Below are 20284 nucleotides of genomic sequence, written 5' to 3'. Positions count from 1 at the left end.
GCAGTGGCGGTGTGGTGGGGGGTGCAGTGCGGGGCATTATCGGCAAAGTAATTGCTGATACCGATAATGCCCAAAATCGTGATTATCGGCCAAACCGATAATCGGTCGATCCCTAATTCCTTGGTAACAAAACATGGCAACAAACCAATTTTCAGTTTTTGATTGGTGTTGCTAAAGTCACCTAGTCTTCTACAAAGAAACGAGAGCGAGGGGATAATACTTGCCTTCGTAGGTACAATGACTTGTTTTGGTATCCAACTTTCAGGTTTTCTATATCTTTTTCTAAAGATGCAATTCTAAAAAAATACAAAAAAATAATAATTTACATCCACATACCATCAGTATAAATCCAAGTCACTACTTCTAGGATTACAACGTGAGGACGAAATGGATTCTATCAATCTGAAAATGTATAACACAACAGCAGCGATTAACATTGGGCCAAATTGTTCTCTTAGGGCAACAAATGTTTTAAAGGGAATGTTAGAGGTAATCAGATTGCTCCCAAATCTTTACGTCCATGGTCGCTAATGGACAAACCATATACGATGCAGAAGCGTGTTTGTGCCTTAAAGGGCACCTCTAATAGCTTTCCCCTTGGCAGGATCTGATCTTAAATTTTGCACCCGCTTCTCATCCCATGACCTGCTGCAAAACTATTGTGATATGGAGATGGAATTGCTGGAAGTCCCATAAGCAAAATAATCTCCAGATCGTAATAGTTTCACGGGAGCAGAAGCCCCAAAAACTTTTAAAGGGGATTTTCACATTGTAACATATTATAACCTTTCCAGGGTACAGGTCCCACCCACTGGGACTCACACAAATTGGTGTTAGTCCTGTATACTTCTTCAATGTATCTGTACACACAAAGGACCCATCACCCCCCATAAATAGATGAAAAGCTGAAGTGAAAACTCTTACGTCTGAGTCATAAATTCCTTTGTGAGGTTCTCTTGGGGAAAGTCTTCTGCTGAAAATTCACCTGCAAAGTAAAAGAATTAAAAAATAAAGATAAAAATGATCAGATTCAGTATCCCACAATGATTTAACAGTCTCTGCTGAGGACCCTGAAAAGGACTAACCTCTGGGATACAAGCTGCTGGAGATCAACACAATAACATTTAATGGGAAAATGAGAACTGTTCTGCCGCCAGAGCATGTAAAATCTGTACAAACCTAATAATCCTCACACTTCAGGGAAAGATCGAATTGTATCCAGTCTAGGCATTCCCCTAAGGGCCTGTTCACATCTAGTTTTCCTAACATTTACTCTGGGAAAACACATTGGCCCTCATTTACTTAATAAATCGGGTTGTAAGTCTATCTTGATTTCTTACCCGACTGCTTTTTTCCCCTGGTATTTATTATTATGTCGCATTTGTCGCACGTGGGTTTTGTTGGTTTTGGTTTCCAACTCCTCTGAGTTGTCGGGAAAAAATCCACAACAATTCAACAAATTCGGGTTGGAAACCTTTATAAATACGTGGGAAAGCTCAGAAATGTCGGGTTACGCCCCTTTTTCCGGGTTTGGGAGAATCCACATCGGGTCCGTCGGAAAAAAGTGTTGCATCGTGCTGCAGACTGGCGCACGATGTCTGCGACATGTCGCAGACAAAGATGCGCCAGAAAAACCCGACAAAAGAAGTCGGGTTTAGAATAGTAAATGAGGGCCAGTGTGCAATTCCACTCTGGAGAATCGGTTAAAAATGTATTTGTCTAACACAGTGTTTCCCAACCAGGGTACCTCCTGCTGTTGCAAAACTACAACTCCCAGCATCTCCGGAAAGCCTTTGGCTGTCCGGGCATGCTGGGAGTTGTAGTTTTGCAACAGCTGGAGGCACCCTGGTTGGGAAACACTGTGTTAGACAAATCCCATAATATCCCATGGATGATAGATACCACTGTCCATATCCATATTCTACATGGACAGTTATCACTGGATACAGAGAATAAGTGAAAATATGCTGATCAGCGGTGGTACAACTGCTGGGACTAGAGATGAGCGAACTTACAGTAAATTCAATTCGTCACAAACTTCTCGGCTCGGCAGTTGACTTATCCTGCGTAAATTAGTTCAGCCTTCAGGTGCTCCGGTGGGCTGGAAAAGGTGGATACATTCCTAGGAAAGAGTCTCCTAGGACTGTATCCACCTTTTCCAGCCCACCGGAGCACCTGAAAGCTGAACTAATTTATGCAGGAAAAGTCATCAACTGCCGAGCCGAGAAGTTCGTGACGAATTGAATTTACTGTAAGTTCGCTCATCTCTAATTGGGATCAGTGGGGTCCCAGTGGTCAGATCAGTATCCTATATTTTCTTCAGATCTAAATAAATACCCCTTTAAAATCAGATTTAAATACAGCCAGAGACCTTGCCCACACAAAGCTTTTTATTATTTTTATTTTATTTCCACGTGGATTGCAATGTCCAGATTCCTTGTAAGAACCTGCATATAAACAGCATCTGCTTCCCATTGTCTTCACGCTGTGAACTATGGTGCAGAATAAAATAATAATTAGTTACATCCATGGAGATTCTGCATCAGAGAACTTGGACATGAATGAGGCAAAACCACAGACAAGGCAAACACACTGCGGGGGAGATTTATCAAAGCCTGCGCTGAGGAAAACTTGCCGAGTTGCCCATGGCAACCAATCAGATCGCTTCTTTCATTTTTCACATGCCTCTTTAGAAATGAAAGTAGTGATCTGATTGGTTGCTATGGGCAACTGGTCAACTTTCCCTCAGCACAGGTTTTGATAAATCTCCCCCTGCAAATCTGCATCAGAAATCCATGTGTGAACCTATCCGAAATCCATCAGTGCTTAGGCCAGTGTTTCCCAACCACGGTGCCTCCAGCTGTTGCAAAACTACAACTCCCAGCTGGGAGTTGTAGTTTTGCAACAGCTGGAGGTATCCTGGTTGAGAAAGATTGGCTTAGACTACACTGATCATTGACGGCAATGCAGTCTGCGCAGATTTCCACTAAAAGAATAGATCGTATTTTGAATTTCACTGTGCACCCACTGTAGACAAGGAAAGGCTGCTACAACACAATTTCCGAGCAAACTTTCTCCATTCGGAAATGTTGTAGCATGAAAGTAGCCTGAGGCTTAGTTTCTACTTGTATTTTTTTTTGTGGCCCAAAAAAACGCCAGAAAAACACGCCACAGCATTTTCCTGTGTTTGGCGTTTTATTTTTTTTTGCATTTGAGCGGAAATTGCATTTTTTGGCCCCTTTGGCATTTTTTGGTACCCAAAATTTGTTGGGTACCAAAAAAAAAAAAAAATAATAAATCAATAAATAAAAAGGGATGCAGTGGTGATGGAAAAAAAAGATTTATTTAACGAAATTTATATTTTTTTTATAAATATATCACATCTCTGCAATAGATAAGCCGATCGCATCAAGTCTCATGAGTGATACCCGCAGTGATCTGTCCTTAATTGCAGGTACTATTACTCCCAACATAGAGCGCACTCTGCTCCATGCTGGGAGCTGTAGTACCTGCATTAATAGACAGATCGCAGCGAGTGTAACTTCTGACACCTGTTGCGATCTGTCTATTAATGCAGGTACTACAGCCCCCAGCATTGAGCAGAGTAGTAGCACCTGCAGTTAAGGAAAGATCACAGCGGATATCACTCCTGACACCCGCTGTGATCCTCCTGTATAATGTATAGATGCGGCCGCTCTTCTATGGTCCCCTGCACTGATGTATATATACACATATTCATATTTCCCACAGAGAGTTGTGATTGGCTGGAACCATCTGGCCAATCACAGCTCTCTGTGGGAAATATGAATAGGTGTATATATACGTCAGTGCAGGGGACCATAGAAGAGCGTCCGGCCGCATCTATAAATTATACAGAAGGATCGCAACGGACCCGGGGGGGAATCTGTCAATTAGTACAGATACTACTACACCCATAATGGAACGCAACATCACTGATGCCTGCTGGGGGGGGGGGAGGGACTTCTGCCCTTAGCTCATCTATACAGGGTGCCTTCGGCTGTTTCACCACTACAACTCCCAGCTTGCCCTGACATCTATTGGCTGTCAGGGCATGCTGGGAGTTGTAGTGGTGAAACAACTGGAGGCACCCTGTGTTGAAAACAATATCTTTATTACGGCCATGCAACAAGCACCCCCGAACCCCGCAACCTGCTCTCCCCCCAAAAAAAGACATACCCAAGTTCAGTGGAAGTGCAGGACTTAGCAGCGAGCAGGAGTGGAGTGCAGGACCTAGCGGCAGCGCGGGGCCAGTGTGCAAGCCAATGGGCTCATCGTCTGTTCTCAACGCTCACTCCCGTCTGTCTGATTGACAGGCAGGGAGCGAGCGCAGGCTGACTGAATAAGGACAGATTCCTAATCGGTCCTAATTCAGTAGAGACGTCACGGCAGGCTGCAAACGGCCACTAGGAGGGAGACCCCTAGTGGCCGGTTTTCAAATGTAAAATAAACTGTTTTAATAAAGAAAAAAAAAAAGAAAAAATAATGAAACTATTTTAGAGATATGTTGTAGTACATAAGTACTACAACATATAAAAAAAAAAGTTTGGTGACAGTGCCCATTTAACCCCTTAACCTCTTAAGGACTGAGCGATTTCACGTTTTTGCATTTTCGTTTTTTTCTTCTTGCGTTTAAAAAATCATAACACTTTCAATTTTACACCTATTTGCGCCACCAATTCTACTTTACAGTGACAGTTATTTTACCGAAAAATCCACGGTAAAACGGAAAAAAAAATTCATTGTGCAACAAACTTGAAGAAAAAAATGCAATTTTGTAAATTTTGGGGGCTTCCGTTTCTACACAGTACATTTTTCGGTAAAAGTGACACCTTATATTTATTCTGTAGGTCCATACGGTTAAAATGATCCCCTACTTATATAGGTTTGATTTTGTATTACTTCAGAAAAAAATCATAAATACATGCAGGAAAATTTATACGTTTAAAATTGTCATTTTCTGACCCCTATAACTTTTTTATTTTTCTGTGTTCAGGGCGCTATGAGGGCTCATTTTTTGCGCCGTGATCTGAAGTTTTTAGCGGTACCATTTTTGTTCTGATCAGACTTTTTGATAACTTTTTATTCACTTTTTTGTGGTATAAAAAGTGATAAAAAATGCGCTCTTTAGGACTTTTGATTTTTTTTTGCGCGTACGCCATTGAACGTGCGGTTTAAGAAGCGGTATATTTTTATAATTCGGACATTTCCGCACGCGGTGATACCACATATGTTTATTTTTATTTACACTGTTTTATTTTGTTACTAGGAAATGCCGGGTGATTTAAACTATTAATTCAGAAGGGAATACCTGAAAGGGTTAACTTTTTTTTTTCTTTTTTTTTTTTTTTTTTTTTTTACAAGCTGATAGGTGCCATAGAGACCTATGAGCTTGCAATGGCTGATTTTATTCACAGACTGCTGCCTTGCCGTTGCATGGCAACAATCAGTGAAATTGGTGATTGATTGCTCCAGCCTGTAACTCAGGCTGGGAGTAATCAATCGGAGCCCGGACGCCGCCCGAGAAGGTAAGGTAAGAGACCTTCTTCTCTCCGTGTAGCTGATCGGGGCCTCACGATTTTATCGCGATGACTGAGCAGCCGGGAAGCATTTAGCTTCACTTTCGATGCGGCGCTCAGCTTTGAGTGCCGCATCGGAAGGGTTAGCAGCGGGTGGCCGAGCGGACGCGCGCTATTAGCCGCGGGTCCCTGCTGTGAATAGGCGCCTCGACCATCCCGGCGGGACCCCGCGTTATAGACAGGGACCGCACTTTTTATTCAATTTTTCATGATATAAAAAATGTCCAAAAATTTGAATTTTTTTGCATGTACGCCATTGACCGTGAGGTTTAATTGACAATATATTTTTATAATTCGGACATTCCCGCACGCGGCGATACCATATATGTTTATTTCTATTTACACTTTTTTTTTTTTAAATGGGGAAAAGGGGGGTGATTCAAACTTTTAATAGGGGAGGTGTTCAACGATCTTTATTCACTTTTTTTTTCCACTTTTTTTGCAGTGTTATAGCTCCCATAGGGACCTATAACACTGCACACACTGATCTTTTACATTGATCAGTGGTTTCTCATAAGAAACCAGTGATTGATGATTCTGCAGCTTGACTGCTCATGCCTGGATCTCAGACACTGAGCAGTCATTCGGCGATCCGACACCAGGAGGCAAGGTAGGAGACCCTCCTCGTGTCCTACAGCTGTTCAGGACGCTGCGATTTCGCCGTGGACATCCCGAACAGCCCCCTGAGCTAACCGGCATGGTTTCACTTTCACGTTAGACGCAGCGTTCAACTTTGAACGCCACGTCTAAAGGGTTAATAGCGCGGCACCGCGATCACTGCCGCACGCTATTAGACACGTCTTGCCCCGCGTTATAGAAAGGGAAAGGACTCGGGACATACCGGTACGTCCTTGGTCCTTAAGGGGTTAATCCTTCCAATAATTATCAGCTGCTGAAGTTGAGTTGTTCTTTTCTGTCTGGCAACAGTGTTCTCTGCTGACATCTCTGCTTGACTCGGGAACTGCACAGAGTAGAAGAGGTTTGCTATGGGGATTTGCTTCTACTCTGGACAGTTCCCGAGAAAGGTGTCAGAGAGCACTTAGACAGAAAAGAACAACTCAACTTCAGCAGCTCATAATACTGAAAGGATGAACATTTTTTAATACAAGTAATTTAAAAATCTGTTTAACTTTCTGGAGCCAGTTGATATATAAAAAGAAAAGTTTTTTCCTGGATAACCCCTTTAAGGTCTGTGTACTGAAAAGCATCAGGCCTGTCACGCTGTTTTAAAGTTTGCTACTAAAGGGGTGGAGAACACTTTTTTTTCAAATCAACTGGCCCTGGAAAGTTGCACATATTTGTAAACTACTTTTATTAAAAAATCCAATACTTCGCTGCTGTACACTACAGAGGAAGTTGAGTTGTTCTTTCCAGTCTGACCACAGTGCTCTCCGCTGACACTTCTGTCCATGTCAGGAACTGTCCAGAGCAGGGAGGTTTGTTATGGGGATTCGTTCCTGCTCTGGACAGTTTCTGACACGGACAGAGGAGTCATCAGAGAGCACTGTGGTCAGATAGAAAAGAACAACTCCACTTTTTCTGTAGTACACAGCATCTGATAAGTTCTGGAAGGATTTAGATATTTTTAAACAGAAGTAATTTACAAATCTGTATAACTTTCTGCAGCCAGTAGATATGAAAAAAAAATATATATAGTTTTCCACCGGAGTACCCCTTTTAAAGTACCCCTTCACTCTGCGAAGCTTCAAATTGCCATTGTTTAGATTCCCCACTGCTTCTGATTGTACGTGCTGCTGCTGGTTTTCCTTTATGTTGTGTATTAAAATTAAAAAGGTATGCCCGGAATCCTGAGCAGTCTTATCTATTATTATACAGACGGGTACACCTTAACAGATTGTCATTCTTTTGTAGTCTGAACATAGTATATAGCATAGTCAGGTAGGGCTGGGCGGTATGGCCAAATATGTGTATCACGGTATTTTTGTAAGTTATGGCGGTTCCAAAGTATATAACAGTATTCCCCCCCCCCCCCCCCAAATCATGTGACCCGCGAGCGCTGTTCTGCTTCCCCCCCAAATTAATTCTCAGCCCAGCGCTGTCCCCATCTGGGTACTACTCACATATGTCACCCGCAAGCGCTGCCCTCCTCGTGCTCCTGTTTGTTGCGGGCCGCCTGCGCTGGCTGGAACAGTGCACTGTACGCTGTATCCCTATGCGGCAGTCAGCCTATCACTGGCTGCAGCGATGTTCCGTCTCGGCCGGTGATAGGTTGAGCGCACTGTCATGTAAGAAGCCGGCCAGAGCTCTTTACATGACAGTGCGCTCAACCTATCACCGGCCGAGGCGGAACATCGCTACAGCCAGTGATAGGCTGACGGCTGCATAAGGATACAGCGTACATTGCACTGTTCCAGCCAGCGCAGGCGTCCCGCAACAAACAGGAGCACGAGGAGGGCAGCGCTTGCGGGTGACATATGTGAGTAGTACCCTGATGGGGACGGCGCAGCGCTGGGCTGAGGATTAATTTTTTGGGGGGGGGGGGGGGAGAGAAGAACAGCGCTCACGGGTCACATATGATTAGTTCCCCAATGTGGGGACAGCGCAGCGCTGATAACTCATTCCTTCCCGAGGGGGAGGGGCCCAACCAGTATTGCGGTATGGGGAAAAATTCATATAGTGCAGGACAAAAATGTGGGTATTCGGTATGAACCGGTATAGCGCCCAGCCCTATAGTCAGGTCATAGACGGCAGGACATGTATCCACAATACCTGTTCTGATCCTGTTCTCCAGCACAAATTTCTGTTGTTTCATCCGTTCCAGCTGTCTGAGAAAGAAACCGTGTGAGCCGAAGATGACAAGATAGTAATGGAGAACACACAAGAGGAAGTGCAGGATATTGGGGAATTGCTATGTAAGCCATGTTCTTTCATACCTCTATGGCAGTGATTGCCCCAAACAGGGTGCCTCCAGCTGTTGCAAAACTACAATTTCCAGCATGCCCGGACAGCCAACGGGAGTTGTAGTTTTGCAACAGCTGGAGGCACACTGGTTGGAAAACCCCAAATCTATGAGGAGTCACTGGTACAAGGGGGAAAAACCGGACTGAAGGAGCCACCTACGGACATCACTGAACCTGCAGGACTATAAAACAAGCAGGCCTTAGGATTATGATGTAAAACTACAACTCCCAGCAGTCCAAGGCTGTCAGGCCATGCCGGGAGTTGTAGTTTTGCAACAGCTGGAAAGCTCCGGGATGGTGGGAACACTGGTGTAAAGGGAAGCTGGGACATGTGATCCTCCATCATTATGAACACCATGTAAAACAACTCCTGACATGCTGGGAGTTGTAGTTTTGCCTGATGATTATGAAGCCAGCTGACTACACGTCCACACCTGGGGTTGTAGTTTTTTTTTGTGTGTGGGGAATACTGGTGCAAAGGAAAGTTAGGAGAGTTGTAGTTTTGCAACAGCTGGAGGCACACTGGTTGGGAAACACTGCTACAAAGTGTAGCTAGGCAAACTTTTGATGTCAAATTACAACTCCTATCATGCAATGAGAACTGACATGCTGGGTATTGTAGTTTCGCAACAGTTGGAAAGGCACAGGTTGGGCAACACTGCAGTAAATGGGTGCTGGAACTTGCAGTCAGCTGGCCGGCTAATGTAAAACTACAACTCCCAGCAGTCAAAGACACTGCCAGATGACTACATGTCCACACTGGAGGTTGTAGTTTTGCAATGGCTGGAAAGCTATAGCTTTGGGAACACTGTTGTAAAGGGATGCTATAAGGCAGTGGTCTTCAACCTGCGGACCTCCAGATGTTGCAAAACTACAACTCCCAGCCGTTGGCTGTCCGGGCATGCTGGGAGTTGTAGTTTTGCAACATCTGGAGGTCCACAGGTTGAAAACCACTGCTTTAGGGCATTTTTTCCTCAAACTGTTGCAAAACTACAACTCCCAGCATGCCCAGACAGTCAAAGTTCTGCAACAGCTGGAGGCTCACTGGTTGGAAAATACTGCAATAACATGTACCTAGCCGGCCTTTTGATGTAAGGTTACAACTCCCATCATGCAATGACAGTTGGCATGCTGGGCGTTATAGTTCTGAAAACGCTAAAAAGCCACAAGTTGGGGAACAGTGGTGTAAATGTAGGCTGGTACTTGTAGTCCCACAACTGGTCTGTAGTTCTCTCTAGTACAGCGGTTTATACTTACTTGAGCAGTAACACAGTTCTGACTGTAGGCGGCGCTTTGTCTTCTCTGCTTCCTACCAGTGCTACCCTTCCTAGCTTCAGGCTCTGCTGCTGCAACGACAACAGCGGGTCCGGTGGAATGTGTGTCCGGTGACCCCCAGCAGCCTGTGCCCGCTCTGTAGGTGTCCGGTGACCCCCAGCAGCCTGTACCCGCTCTGTAGGTGTCCGGTGACCCCCAGCAGCCTGTGCCCGCTCCGTGTGTGCCCGTTCCATGCCGCCGTAGCCCGCTGCTTCTCAGTTACATGAAAAGATAGGAAGCCCGGGCCGCCAATACATTGAAAACAATTCGCGCCCACCGCGGGGCGTGGCCTCACTGTACTCATAATCACATGATCACGATTTTGCAACAAAGGGAGGAGCTTAACAGTGCACGCTTAAATTTGATTGGTGAATGTACGAGTTGTAAATCATGTGATCGTCAGGTGAGCGTCAATTGGTTGAAATTACTCAGGGTATAGAAAGGAAGGGGGCGTGTTTATTGCACGTGACCAGAAACATACACGAGATAGTTTTTTTTTAGTTTTTTAACAACTTTATTAGAACTTATAAAAAAAAAAAGACAAGCACTCTTCAGTGTTGTTTGAGGTTCAGCATTTACAGTTTATTCCTATAACTAGTCAAGTACCCAGCAGAGCCCGGTCTTCTTTCCTAAACCTTGTGGGAGAGGAAATTGGGAAAGCTGGTTGGCACGCATACTGTATGCCACCCAGCTTTCCCAGTCTCCTGACACCATAGCAGTGATGGGCTGTAGACTTCTCACTGATCCCCGCCTCTGTTGCGCAGAACTGCACAATTCAACTACAAGACTAAACTAACTACAACTAAAGACCTATAAGGCTGGTGAAATGCTTTATTAACCCCTTAAGGACCAGGCCATTTTACACCTTAGGAGCCGGCCATTTTTTGCACATCTGACCACTGTCACTTTAAGCATTAAAGGGGTAGTCCAGTGGTGAAAAACGTATCCCCTATCCTAAGGATAGGGGATAAGTTTGAGATCGCGGGGGGTCCGACCGCTGGGGCCCCCCGCGATCTCTCTGTACGGGGCCCTGGCTCTCCGCCGAGATAGCGGGTGTCGACCCCTGCACGAAGCGGCGGCCGACACGCCCCCTCAATACATCTCAATGGCAGAGCCGGAGATTGCCGAAGGCAGCGCTTCGGCTCTGCCATAGAGTTGTATTGAGGGGGCATGTCGGCCGCCGCTACGTGCGGAGGTCGACACGCCCCCTTCCCTCGGGCTGTCGGGGCTCCGTACAGGAGATCGCAGGGGGCCCCAGGGATCGGACCCCCCGCGATCTGCAACTTATCCCCTATCCTTAAGATAGGGGATAAGTTGTAAACCACTGAGTCACCACTGGACTACTCCTTTAATAACTCTGGAATGCTTTTACCTATCATTCTGATTCCGAGATTGTTTTTTCGTGACATATTCTACTTTAACATAGTGGTAAAATTTTGTGGTAACTTGCATCCCTTCTTGGTGAAAAATCCCCAAATTTGATGAAAAATTTGAAAATTTAGCATTTTTCTAACTTTGAAGCTCTCTGCTTGTAAGGAAAATGGATATTCAAAATATTTATTTTATTTTATTCACATAAACAATATGTCTACTTTTATGTTTGCATCATAAAATTGACGATTTTTTACTTTTGGAAGACACCAGAGGGCTTCAAAGTTCAGCAGCAATTTTCCAATTTTTCACAAAATTTTGAAACTCGCTTTTTTTCAGGGACCAGTTCAGGTTTGAAGTGGATTTGAAGGGTCTTCATATTAGAAATACCCCATAAAAGACCCCATTATAAAAACTGCACCCCCCAAAGTATTCAAAATGACAATCAGTAAGTGTGTTAACCCTTTAGGTGTTTCACAGGAATAGCAGCAAAGTGAAGGAGAAAATTTACAATCTTCATTTTTTACACTCGCATGTTCTTGTAAACCCAGTTTTTGAATTTTTACAAGGGGTAAAAGGAGAAAATGTATACTTATATTTGTAGCCCAATTTCTCTCGAGTAGGCACAAACCTCATATGTCTATGTAAAGTGTTCGGCGGGCGCAGTAGAGGGCTCAGAAGCGAAGGAGCGACAAGGGGATTTTGGAGAGTACGTTTTTCAGAAATGGTTTTTGGGGGGCATGTTGCATTTAGGAAGCCCCTATGGTGCCAGAACAGCCAAAAAAAAAAACACATGGCATACCATTTTGGAAACTAGAGCCCTTGGGGAGCATAACAAGGAATAATGTGAGCCTTAATACCCCACAGGTGTTTCACGACTTTTGCATATGTAAAAAAAAATATTTATTTTTCACTAAAATGTGTGTTTCCCCCCCAAATTTCACATTTTTGCAAGGGTTAATAGCAGAAAATACCCCCCAAAATTTGTAACTCCATCTCTTCTGAGTATGGAGGTACCCCATAAGATGACCTGAAGTACACTACGGGCGAACTACAATGCTCAGAAGAGGAGGAGCACCATTGAGCTTTTGGAAAGAGAATTCGTTTGGAATGGTAGTCAGGGGCCATGTGCATTTACAAAGCCCCCCGTGGTGCCAGAACAGTGGACCCCCCACATGTGACCCTATTTTGGAAACTACACCCCTAACAGAATTTAATAAGTGGTGCAGTGAGCATTTACACCCCACTGGCGTTTGACAGATCTTTGGAACAGTGGGCTGTGCAAATGGAAAATTAAATTTTTCATTTACACGGATCACTGTTCCAAAATTCTTTCAGACACCTGTGGGGCGTAAATGCTCACTGTACCCCTTATTACATTACATGAGGGGTGTAGTTTCCAAAATGGGGTCACATATGGGGGAGGGGCATTGTTCTGGTACCATGGGGGCTTTGTAAACACAAGTGGCCTTCAATTCTGGACAAATTTTCTCTTCAAAATCCCAATGGCGCTCCTTCTCTTCTGAGCATCGTAGTGCACCCATAGAGCACTTTACATCCACATATGGGGTATGTTCTTACTCACAAGAAATGGGGTTACAAATTTTGGGGGGCTTTTTTTATTTTCCCTTGAAAATGAAAAATTTAGGGTGACACCAGCATTTTAGTGAAAACATTTATTTTTTTCATTTTCCCATCCAACTTTAATGAAAATTTGTCAAACACCTGTGGGGTGTTCAGGCTCACTATACCCCTTGTTACGTTCCGTGAGGGGTGTCGTTTCCAAAATGGGGTCACATGTGGGTATTTATTGTTTTGTGTTTATGTCAGAACCACTGTAAAATCAGCCAGCCCTGTGCAAATCACCAATTTAGGCCTCAAATGTACATGGTGCGCTCTCACTCCTGAGCCTTGTTGTGCGTCCGCAGAGCATTTTACGCCCACATATGGGGTATTTCCGTACTCAGGAGAAATTGCGTTACAAATTTTGGGGCTCTTTTTTTTTCCTTTTACCTCCCGTAAAAATAAAAAGTAAAGGACAACACCAGCATGTTAGTGTAAAAAAATATTTTTTTTTACACTAACAGGCTGGTGTAGACCCCAACTTTTCTTTTTCATAAGGGGTAAAAAGAAAAAAAGCCCCCAAAATTAGTAGTGCAATTTCTCCCGAGTACGGAGATACCCCATATGTGGCCCTAAACTGTTTCCTTGAAATACGACAGGGCTCTGAAGTGAGAGAGCGCCATGCGCATTTGAGGACTAAATTAGGGATTGCACAGGGGTGGACATAAGGGCATTCTACGTGCCTCCAGCTGTTGCTAAACTCCCAGCATGCCTGGACAGTCAGTGGCTGTCCGGAAATGCTGTGAGCTGTTTTTTTGTAACAGCGGGAGGCTCTTATTTGGAAACACTGCCGTAAAATACGTTTTTTTTATTTTTATTGGGGGGGACAGTGTACGGGGGTGTATATGAAGTGTTTTACCCTTTATGTGGTAGTGTAGTGTAGTGTTTTTAGGGTACGTTCACACTGGCGGAGGTTTACAGTGAATTTACCGCTAGGAGTTTGCGCTGCGGCGAAAAATTTGCCGCAGCTCATACTTGAAGCAGAAAACTTACTGTAAACCCGCCAGTGTGAATGTACCCTGTACGTTCACATGGGGGGGCAAACCTCCAGCTGTTTCAAAACTACAACTCCCAGCATGTACTGACAGACCGTGCATGCTGGGAGTTGTACTTTTGCAACAGCTGGAGGCACACTGGTTGGAAAACCTTCAGTTAGGTTCTGTTACCTAACCCAGTATTTTCCAACCAGTGTGCCTCCAGCTGTTGCAAAACTTCAACTCCCAGCATGTACTGATCGCCGAAAGGCGATGTAGGCATGGGAGATGTAGTTATGCAACAGCTGGAGGTACACAACTACAACTCCCAGCATGCAGAGACAGCTGTTTGTTGTTTAGGCATGCTGGGAGTTGCAGTTTTGCAACATCTGGAGAGCTATAGTTTAGAGACCACTGCACAGTGGTCTCCAAACTGTGGACCTCCAGATGTTGCAAAACTACAACTCCCATCATGCCCAGACAGCAAACTGCTGTGTGGGCATGCTGGGAGTTGTAGTTTTGCAAGATCTGGAGGTGCACAGTATAGAGATCACTGTGCAGTTTTCTCAAACTGTAGACCTCCAGCTGTTGCAAAACTGCAACTCCCAGCAAGCCTAAACAGCTCTCTGGGCATGCTGGGAGTTGTAGTTTTGCAACAACTGGAGGGTTACAGTTTAGAGACCCCTATAGTGGTCTCAGACTGTAGCCCTCCAGATGTTGCTAAGTAACTCACTGGCTTCCGTCGGATCCAGGGAGCTGCGTCGCCGCCCTCTTCTTCCGCCAATCGTCGCCCGCTGCCGCCGCTGATCGTCGCCGATGGGTAAGTGGATCTTCCGCGCCGGTCCCTGTCGGTTTCCCCGTTCTGCCCCGCCTATTGTGGGTGGGCAGAACGGGGAAACCGAAAGTAAACCCCTCCGCCCCCGATCTGCTATTGGTGGTCGCGTCTAGACCACCAATAGCAGAGATAGGAGGGGTGGCACCTCTGCCACCTCACTCCTATCACTACAGGGGGATCGTGGGTGTCTAGGACATCCGCGATCCCCTTTATTTTCTGGGTCACCGGGTCACTATAGACCCGTATGACCCGGAATAGCCGCAAATCGCATGTGTGAATTCACTTGCGATTTGCGGCTATCGCCGATATGGGGGGTTCTGATGACCCCCCCGGGCATTTGCGCGGGGTGCCTGCTGATAGATGTCAGCAGTCACCCCGGCCCGATCCCCGCCCGGCGGGGACCGAAATTCCCACGGGTGTACAGGTACACCCTTGATCCTTAAGTACCAGGGAGCAAAGGCGTACCTGTACGCCCTTGGTCCTTAAGGGGTTAAAGGGGTACTCCAGTGGATAACAATTGTTTTTCATATTAACTGGTGGCAGAAAGCTAAACAGATTTGTAAATTACTTCTATTAAAAAATCTTAATCCTTCCAGTCCTTATCAGCTGCTGTATACTACAGAGGAAGTTGAGTTGTTCTTTTCAGTCTGATCACAGTGCTCTCTGCTGACACCTCTGTCCATGTCAGGAACTGTCCAGAGCAGGAGAGGTTTGCTATGGGGATTTGCTTGTACTCTGGACAGTTCCTGACATGGGCAGAAGTGTCAGCAGAGAGCACTGTGGTCAGACTGAAGAGAAAAACTCAATTTCCTCTATAATATACAGCAGCTGATAAGTAATGGAAGGATTAATATTTTTTAATAGACGTAATTTACAAATCTATTTAACTTTATGAAGCCAGTTGTTATGAAAAAATATATAAATTTATGTTTTCCACTGGAGCCCCCTCTAATTCACCCGCACTTTAACCCAGTATATTAGGTATAGTGTGGGTATACAGATTGTCAGTTTCACTTTAAAGCTAACTGTGCTACAGATCCTCTTTTGAATATGTAATATTTGTATTTGCATCGTAATACAAAACGTACATAATTATAAATACAAGAAAAAAATTGTAATAAATTCTGAAAAAAAAAAATACATTTACTAGTGCATATCTAGAATCAGTTCCATAGAATCGTACAAAAGAGTGTTTGCATTTTCATTATTATATTTCAGGATATAATATTTATCAAACAATAATTAATTTAATGGCAATTGTAATTCCTCTCCTTAACCCCTTAAGGACCCGGGGTTTTTCCGTTTTTGCATTTTCTTTTTTTTTTTTTTCAATGGGAAAAGGGGATGATTCAAACTTTTATTAGGGGAGGTGTTAAATGATCTTTATTCACTTTTTTTTCACAATGTTATAGCTCCCATAGGGACCTATAACACTGCACACACACTGATCTTTTACATTGATCACTGGTTTCTCATAGGAAACCATTGATCAATGATTCTGCCGCTTGACTGCTCATGCCTGGATCTCAGGCACTGAGCAGTCATTCGGCGATCGGACAGCATGGAGGCAGGTAGGGACCCTCTGGCTGTCATGTAAGCTGTCCGGAATGCCACGATTTCGCCGCGGCTATCCCGAACAGCTCCCTGAGCTAACCGGCATGGTTTTACTTTCACTTTAGACGCGGCGTTCAACTTTGAACGCCGCGTCTAAAGGGTTAATAGCACGCGGCCCCGCGATCAGTGCTCCGCGCTATTAGCCACGGGCCCGCCCCGCTGTGGCCCCACGTTATAGAATGGGAGCGGACTCATGACGTTCCGGTATGTCATGGGTCCTTAAGAGGTTAAAAAGGGGTACTCCACTGGAAAACATTTTTATTTATTTTTTTAAATCAACTGGTGCCAGAAAGTTAAACAGATTTGTAAATTACTTCTAATAAAAAATCCTAATCCTTCCAGTACTTATCAGCTGCTGTATGTTCCAGAGGAAGTTCTTTTATTTTTGAATTTCCTTTCTGTCTGACCACAGTGCTCTCTACACCTATGTCCATTTTAAGAACTGTCCAGAGCAGGAGAAAATTCCCATAGCAAACCTATCCTGCTCTGGACAGTTCCTGACATGGACAGAGGTGTCAGCAGAGAGCACTGTGGTCAGACAGAAAAGAAATTCAAAAAGAAAAAAACTTCCTGTGGATCATACATCAGCTGATAAGTACGAGAAGGAAGGATTAAGATTTTTTTTTTAATAGAAGTAATTTACAAATCTGTTTAACTTTCTGGCACCAGTTGATTAAAAAAAAAATGTTTTCCAGCGGAGTACCCCATTAACCCCTTAAAGGGGTACTCCGCCTCTAGACATCTTATCCCCTATCCAAAGGGGAGCCCCGGGATCGCTGCTGCGGCACCGCGCTATCATTACAGCACAGAGCGAGTTCGCTCTGCATGTAATGACGCGCAATACAGGGGCCGGAGCATCGTTACATCACGGCTCCGCCCCTCATGACGTCACGGCCCGCCCATTTCAATACAAGTCTATGGGAGGGGGCGCGGCGGTCGTCACGCCCCCTGCCATAGACTTTCATTAAGGGGACGGGCCGTGATGTAATGAGGGGCGGAGCCATGACGTCACGTGGCTCCGTCCCCTGTATCGCCCGTCATTACGCACAGAGCGAACTCGCTCTGTGCTGTAATGATAGCGCAGTGCTGCAGAGGGGATCCCGGGGCTCTCAGCAGCGGCACCGCAGCGATCTGACATCTTATCCCCTATCCTTTGGATAGGGGATAAGATGTCTAGGGGCAGAGTACCCCTTTAACGCCACGGACGTATATTTACATAATTGGACGGCTCCCGATCTGTGAAGCGCGCTCAGATGCTGAACACGCTTTGTATCTGCGGGATCCCGGTAGCTATCAGCAACCGGGACCCGGGCTAATATTGAGCATCGCAGATCGTCAGATGTCCGGTATTAACCCTTTAGATTTCTACAACGGGAGAAATCCATGCCATCTAACTCAGCGGAGCTGTTCCGGACTGCCGCAGTAAAATCGTGGCATCACGAACAGCTGAAAGGACAGCGGGAGGCTCCCTACCCGGCTCCACGCTGTCCAATCACCATTTGATTGCTCAAAGCCTGAGATCCAGGCTTGAGAAATCAAGTGCAGATAACACTGATCAATGCAATGCTATGGCATAACATTGATCAGTGCATGCAATCAGTGTAATGCATGTCATAGCCCCCTATGGGAGCTATAAAATAGCAAAAAAAAAAAAAGTGGGAAAAAAAAGTTAATAAAGATCATGTAACCCTTTCCCTAATCCTAATAAAAGTTAGAATCATCCCCCTTTTCCCATAAAAAAAACTGTGTAAAAAAAATTAAAATAAACATGTGGTATCGCCACATGCGTAAATGTCTGAACTACAAAAATATATTGTTAATTAAACCGCACTGTCAATGGCGGACTCGCAAAAAAAATTTAAAGTCCAAAATAGCATATTTTTGGGCATTATAACGTAAAAAAAAAATGAATAAAAAGTCCGATAAAAACAAAAATGGTACAGATAAAAACTTCAGATCACAGCGCAAAATATGAGCCCACATACAGCCCCGTACCCGGGAAAATAAAAAGTTATAGGGGTCAGAAGATGACAATTTTAAACGTAATAATTTTCGTGCATGTAGTTATGACTTTTCAAGAAGTACGACAAAATCAAACCTATATAAATAGGGTATCATTTTAACCGTATGGACCTACAGAACAAGGCGTCATTTTTTCCTGAAAAATGCACTGCGTAGAAATGGAAGCCCCCAAAACCTAAAAGAAAAATTGCATTTTTTCTTACATTTTGTCGCACAATTATTATTTTTTTCCGTTTCACCGTAGATTTTTGGGTAAAATGACTGACGTCATTACAAAGCAGAATTGGTGGTGCGTAAAATAAGCCATCATATGGATTTATAGTTGCAAAATTGAAAGGGTTAGGATTTTTAAAAGGTAAGGAGGAAAAAATGAGTGCAAAAAACAGAAAAATGCTTGGTCCTTAAGGGGTTAAATAATATAAAGGTTATTGAAGATAATTCACTTTGATATTTTCCCACAAAACACAGTCTTACTCATAAAGAATCGCTGAGATCCTGGGAATGCTGCGCTATATGACTTTTTCACCTGTACACAAGACCTAGGTGTGTTTCTGGATAAAGCCTTCTAGACTTTTCTTTCAGGTAATCCACACTGAACCCAAGATCTTGTATGTTGGAATGGTAAGTCCTTAGGTCCAGTAGGTCAGAATGGAAGGTGGCCTCCTCCAATTTCGTGACTAGTGCTCGAAGTTCAGTATTAAGCTTCTGCAGAGCTTCATTCTCATTGTGCAGGATGTTCTTCTCTTTGATGGCGAGGTCACGTTCCCATTTAGCTAAAGTTATCTTTTCCTCAAGTCCCTGCAATCTGTGAGCACAGAAAGGGGTAATATACTAATATCAATGCAAAAATACAATCACTAAAAGTGTAAGCAAGAGGTTTCTCTCTAAAGAGTTAAAGGGGTACTACAGCCCTAATACATCTTATCTCCTATCTGCCGCTGGGGACCCCCGCAATCTGTCATTCCGCACCCACCTTTGTGAACTCTCCGCAGTGCTGGGGGCTCCGAGTGTGAAGCGTGACAACCACGGGGCCGGAGTATCAACTCCGCCCCCGTGTGATGTCACGCCCCACCCCCTCAATGCAAGTTTATGGGAGGGTGCGTGACGGAAATGTCAGTAAGACGGTTATATCCATATCCTCCTTAAAGGGGTTTTCCAGTGAAAAACTATTTTTTCATATCAACTGGCTCCAGAAAGTTAAACATATTTGTAAATGACTTCTATTGAAAAAAAATCTTAATCCTTCCAGTACTTATCAGCTGTTGAAGTTGAGTTGTTCTTTTCTGTCTGACCACAGTGCCCTCTGCTGATACCTCTGTCTGTGTCAGGAACTGTCCAGAGTAGGAGAAAATCCCCATAGAAAACCTCTCGTGCTCTGGACAGTGCCTGACATGGACAGAGATGTCAGCAGAGAGTAGTGCTGGGCGATATGACCAAAAATGGATATCACAGTATTTTTCCAAATTATGGCGGTTTCACTGTATTTACCGGTATTTCCCCCCCCCCCCCCACACTCATTCCCAATAATATAAAGTGCCGTGTACAGTATGTACCAGCTCATACATAAAGGTCCCATAGCTCACCCATGCTATATATGTAGGTATTGTCCCGAACCCCAAGTGTGCTATCACTCCTTCCTCAGGGGGCTACTATGTAGAGCCCTGCACGGGACTGGTTTTTCAATCCAGCTCCTGGTGATTTTTTTTTGACCAATCCTGCCCGCCCCCGCTAAAATGTTTGTCCAATCCCGCCTATACATGGGGGGGGGGGGGGGGGACTCTAGTGTATGTACAGATGTGAATAGCAATGACTGTGCAGACTCAGAGGCCCTAAGTCACTGACCGATGTAATGCTCTGCACATACCTGCCCTACGGGGATGTATGAGGGCTCATTTTTTTGCCCTGTGGTCTGTACTTTTTATTGGTACCATTTTTGTTTTAATGGGACTTTTAGATCGCTTTTTATAATTTTTTTATGGCATATGAAGTGACCAAAAAATGCAATTTTGGACT

General features: G+C 44.5%; 1 protein-coding gene across 1 annotated transcript in view; it reads right to left on the bottom strand.

The window, feature by feature from the left end:
- Positions 1-18000: 18000 nt before the first annotated feature.
- Positions 18001-20284, bottom strand: part of LOC130311259 (uncharacterized) — a 43793-nt gene continuing 41509 nt past the window's right edge. Inside the window, exon 5 of the mRNA XM_056552469.1 lies at positions 18001-19076. Within this exon, the coding sequence (XP_056408444.1) occupies positions 18794-19076 (283 nt within the window). The 3' untranslated portion in view covers positions 18001-18793. The remainder of the gene's footprint in view (positions 19077-20284) is intronic.

Source organism: Hyla sarda, chromosome 1 (assembly GCF_029499605.1).
Source record: "Hyla sarda isolate aHylSar1 chromosome 1, aHylSar1.hap1, whole genome shotgun sequence".
Lineage (NCBI taxonomy): Eukaryota > Metazoa > Chordata > Amphibia > Anura > Hylidae > Hyla > Hyla sarda.
Note: the sequence above shows the minus strand (reverse complement) of the source record. Positions and strands in the feature narration are given on the sequence as shown.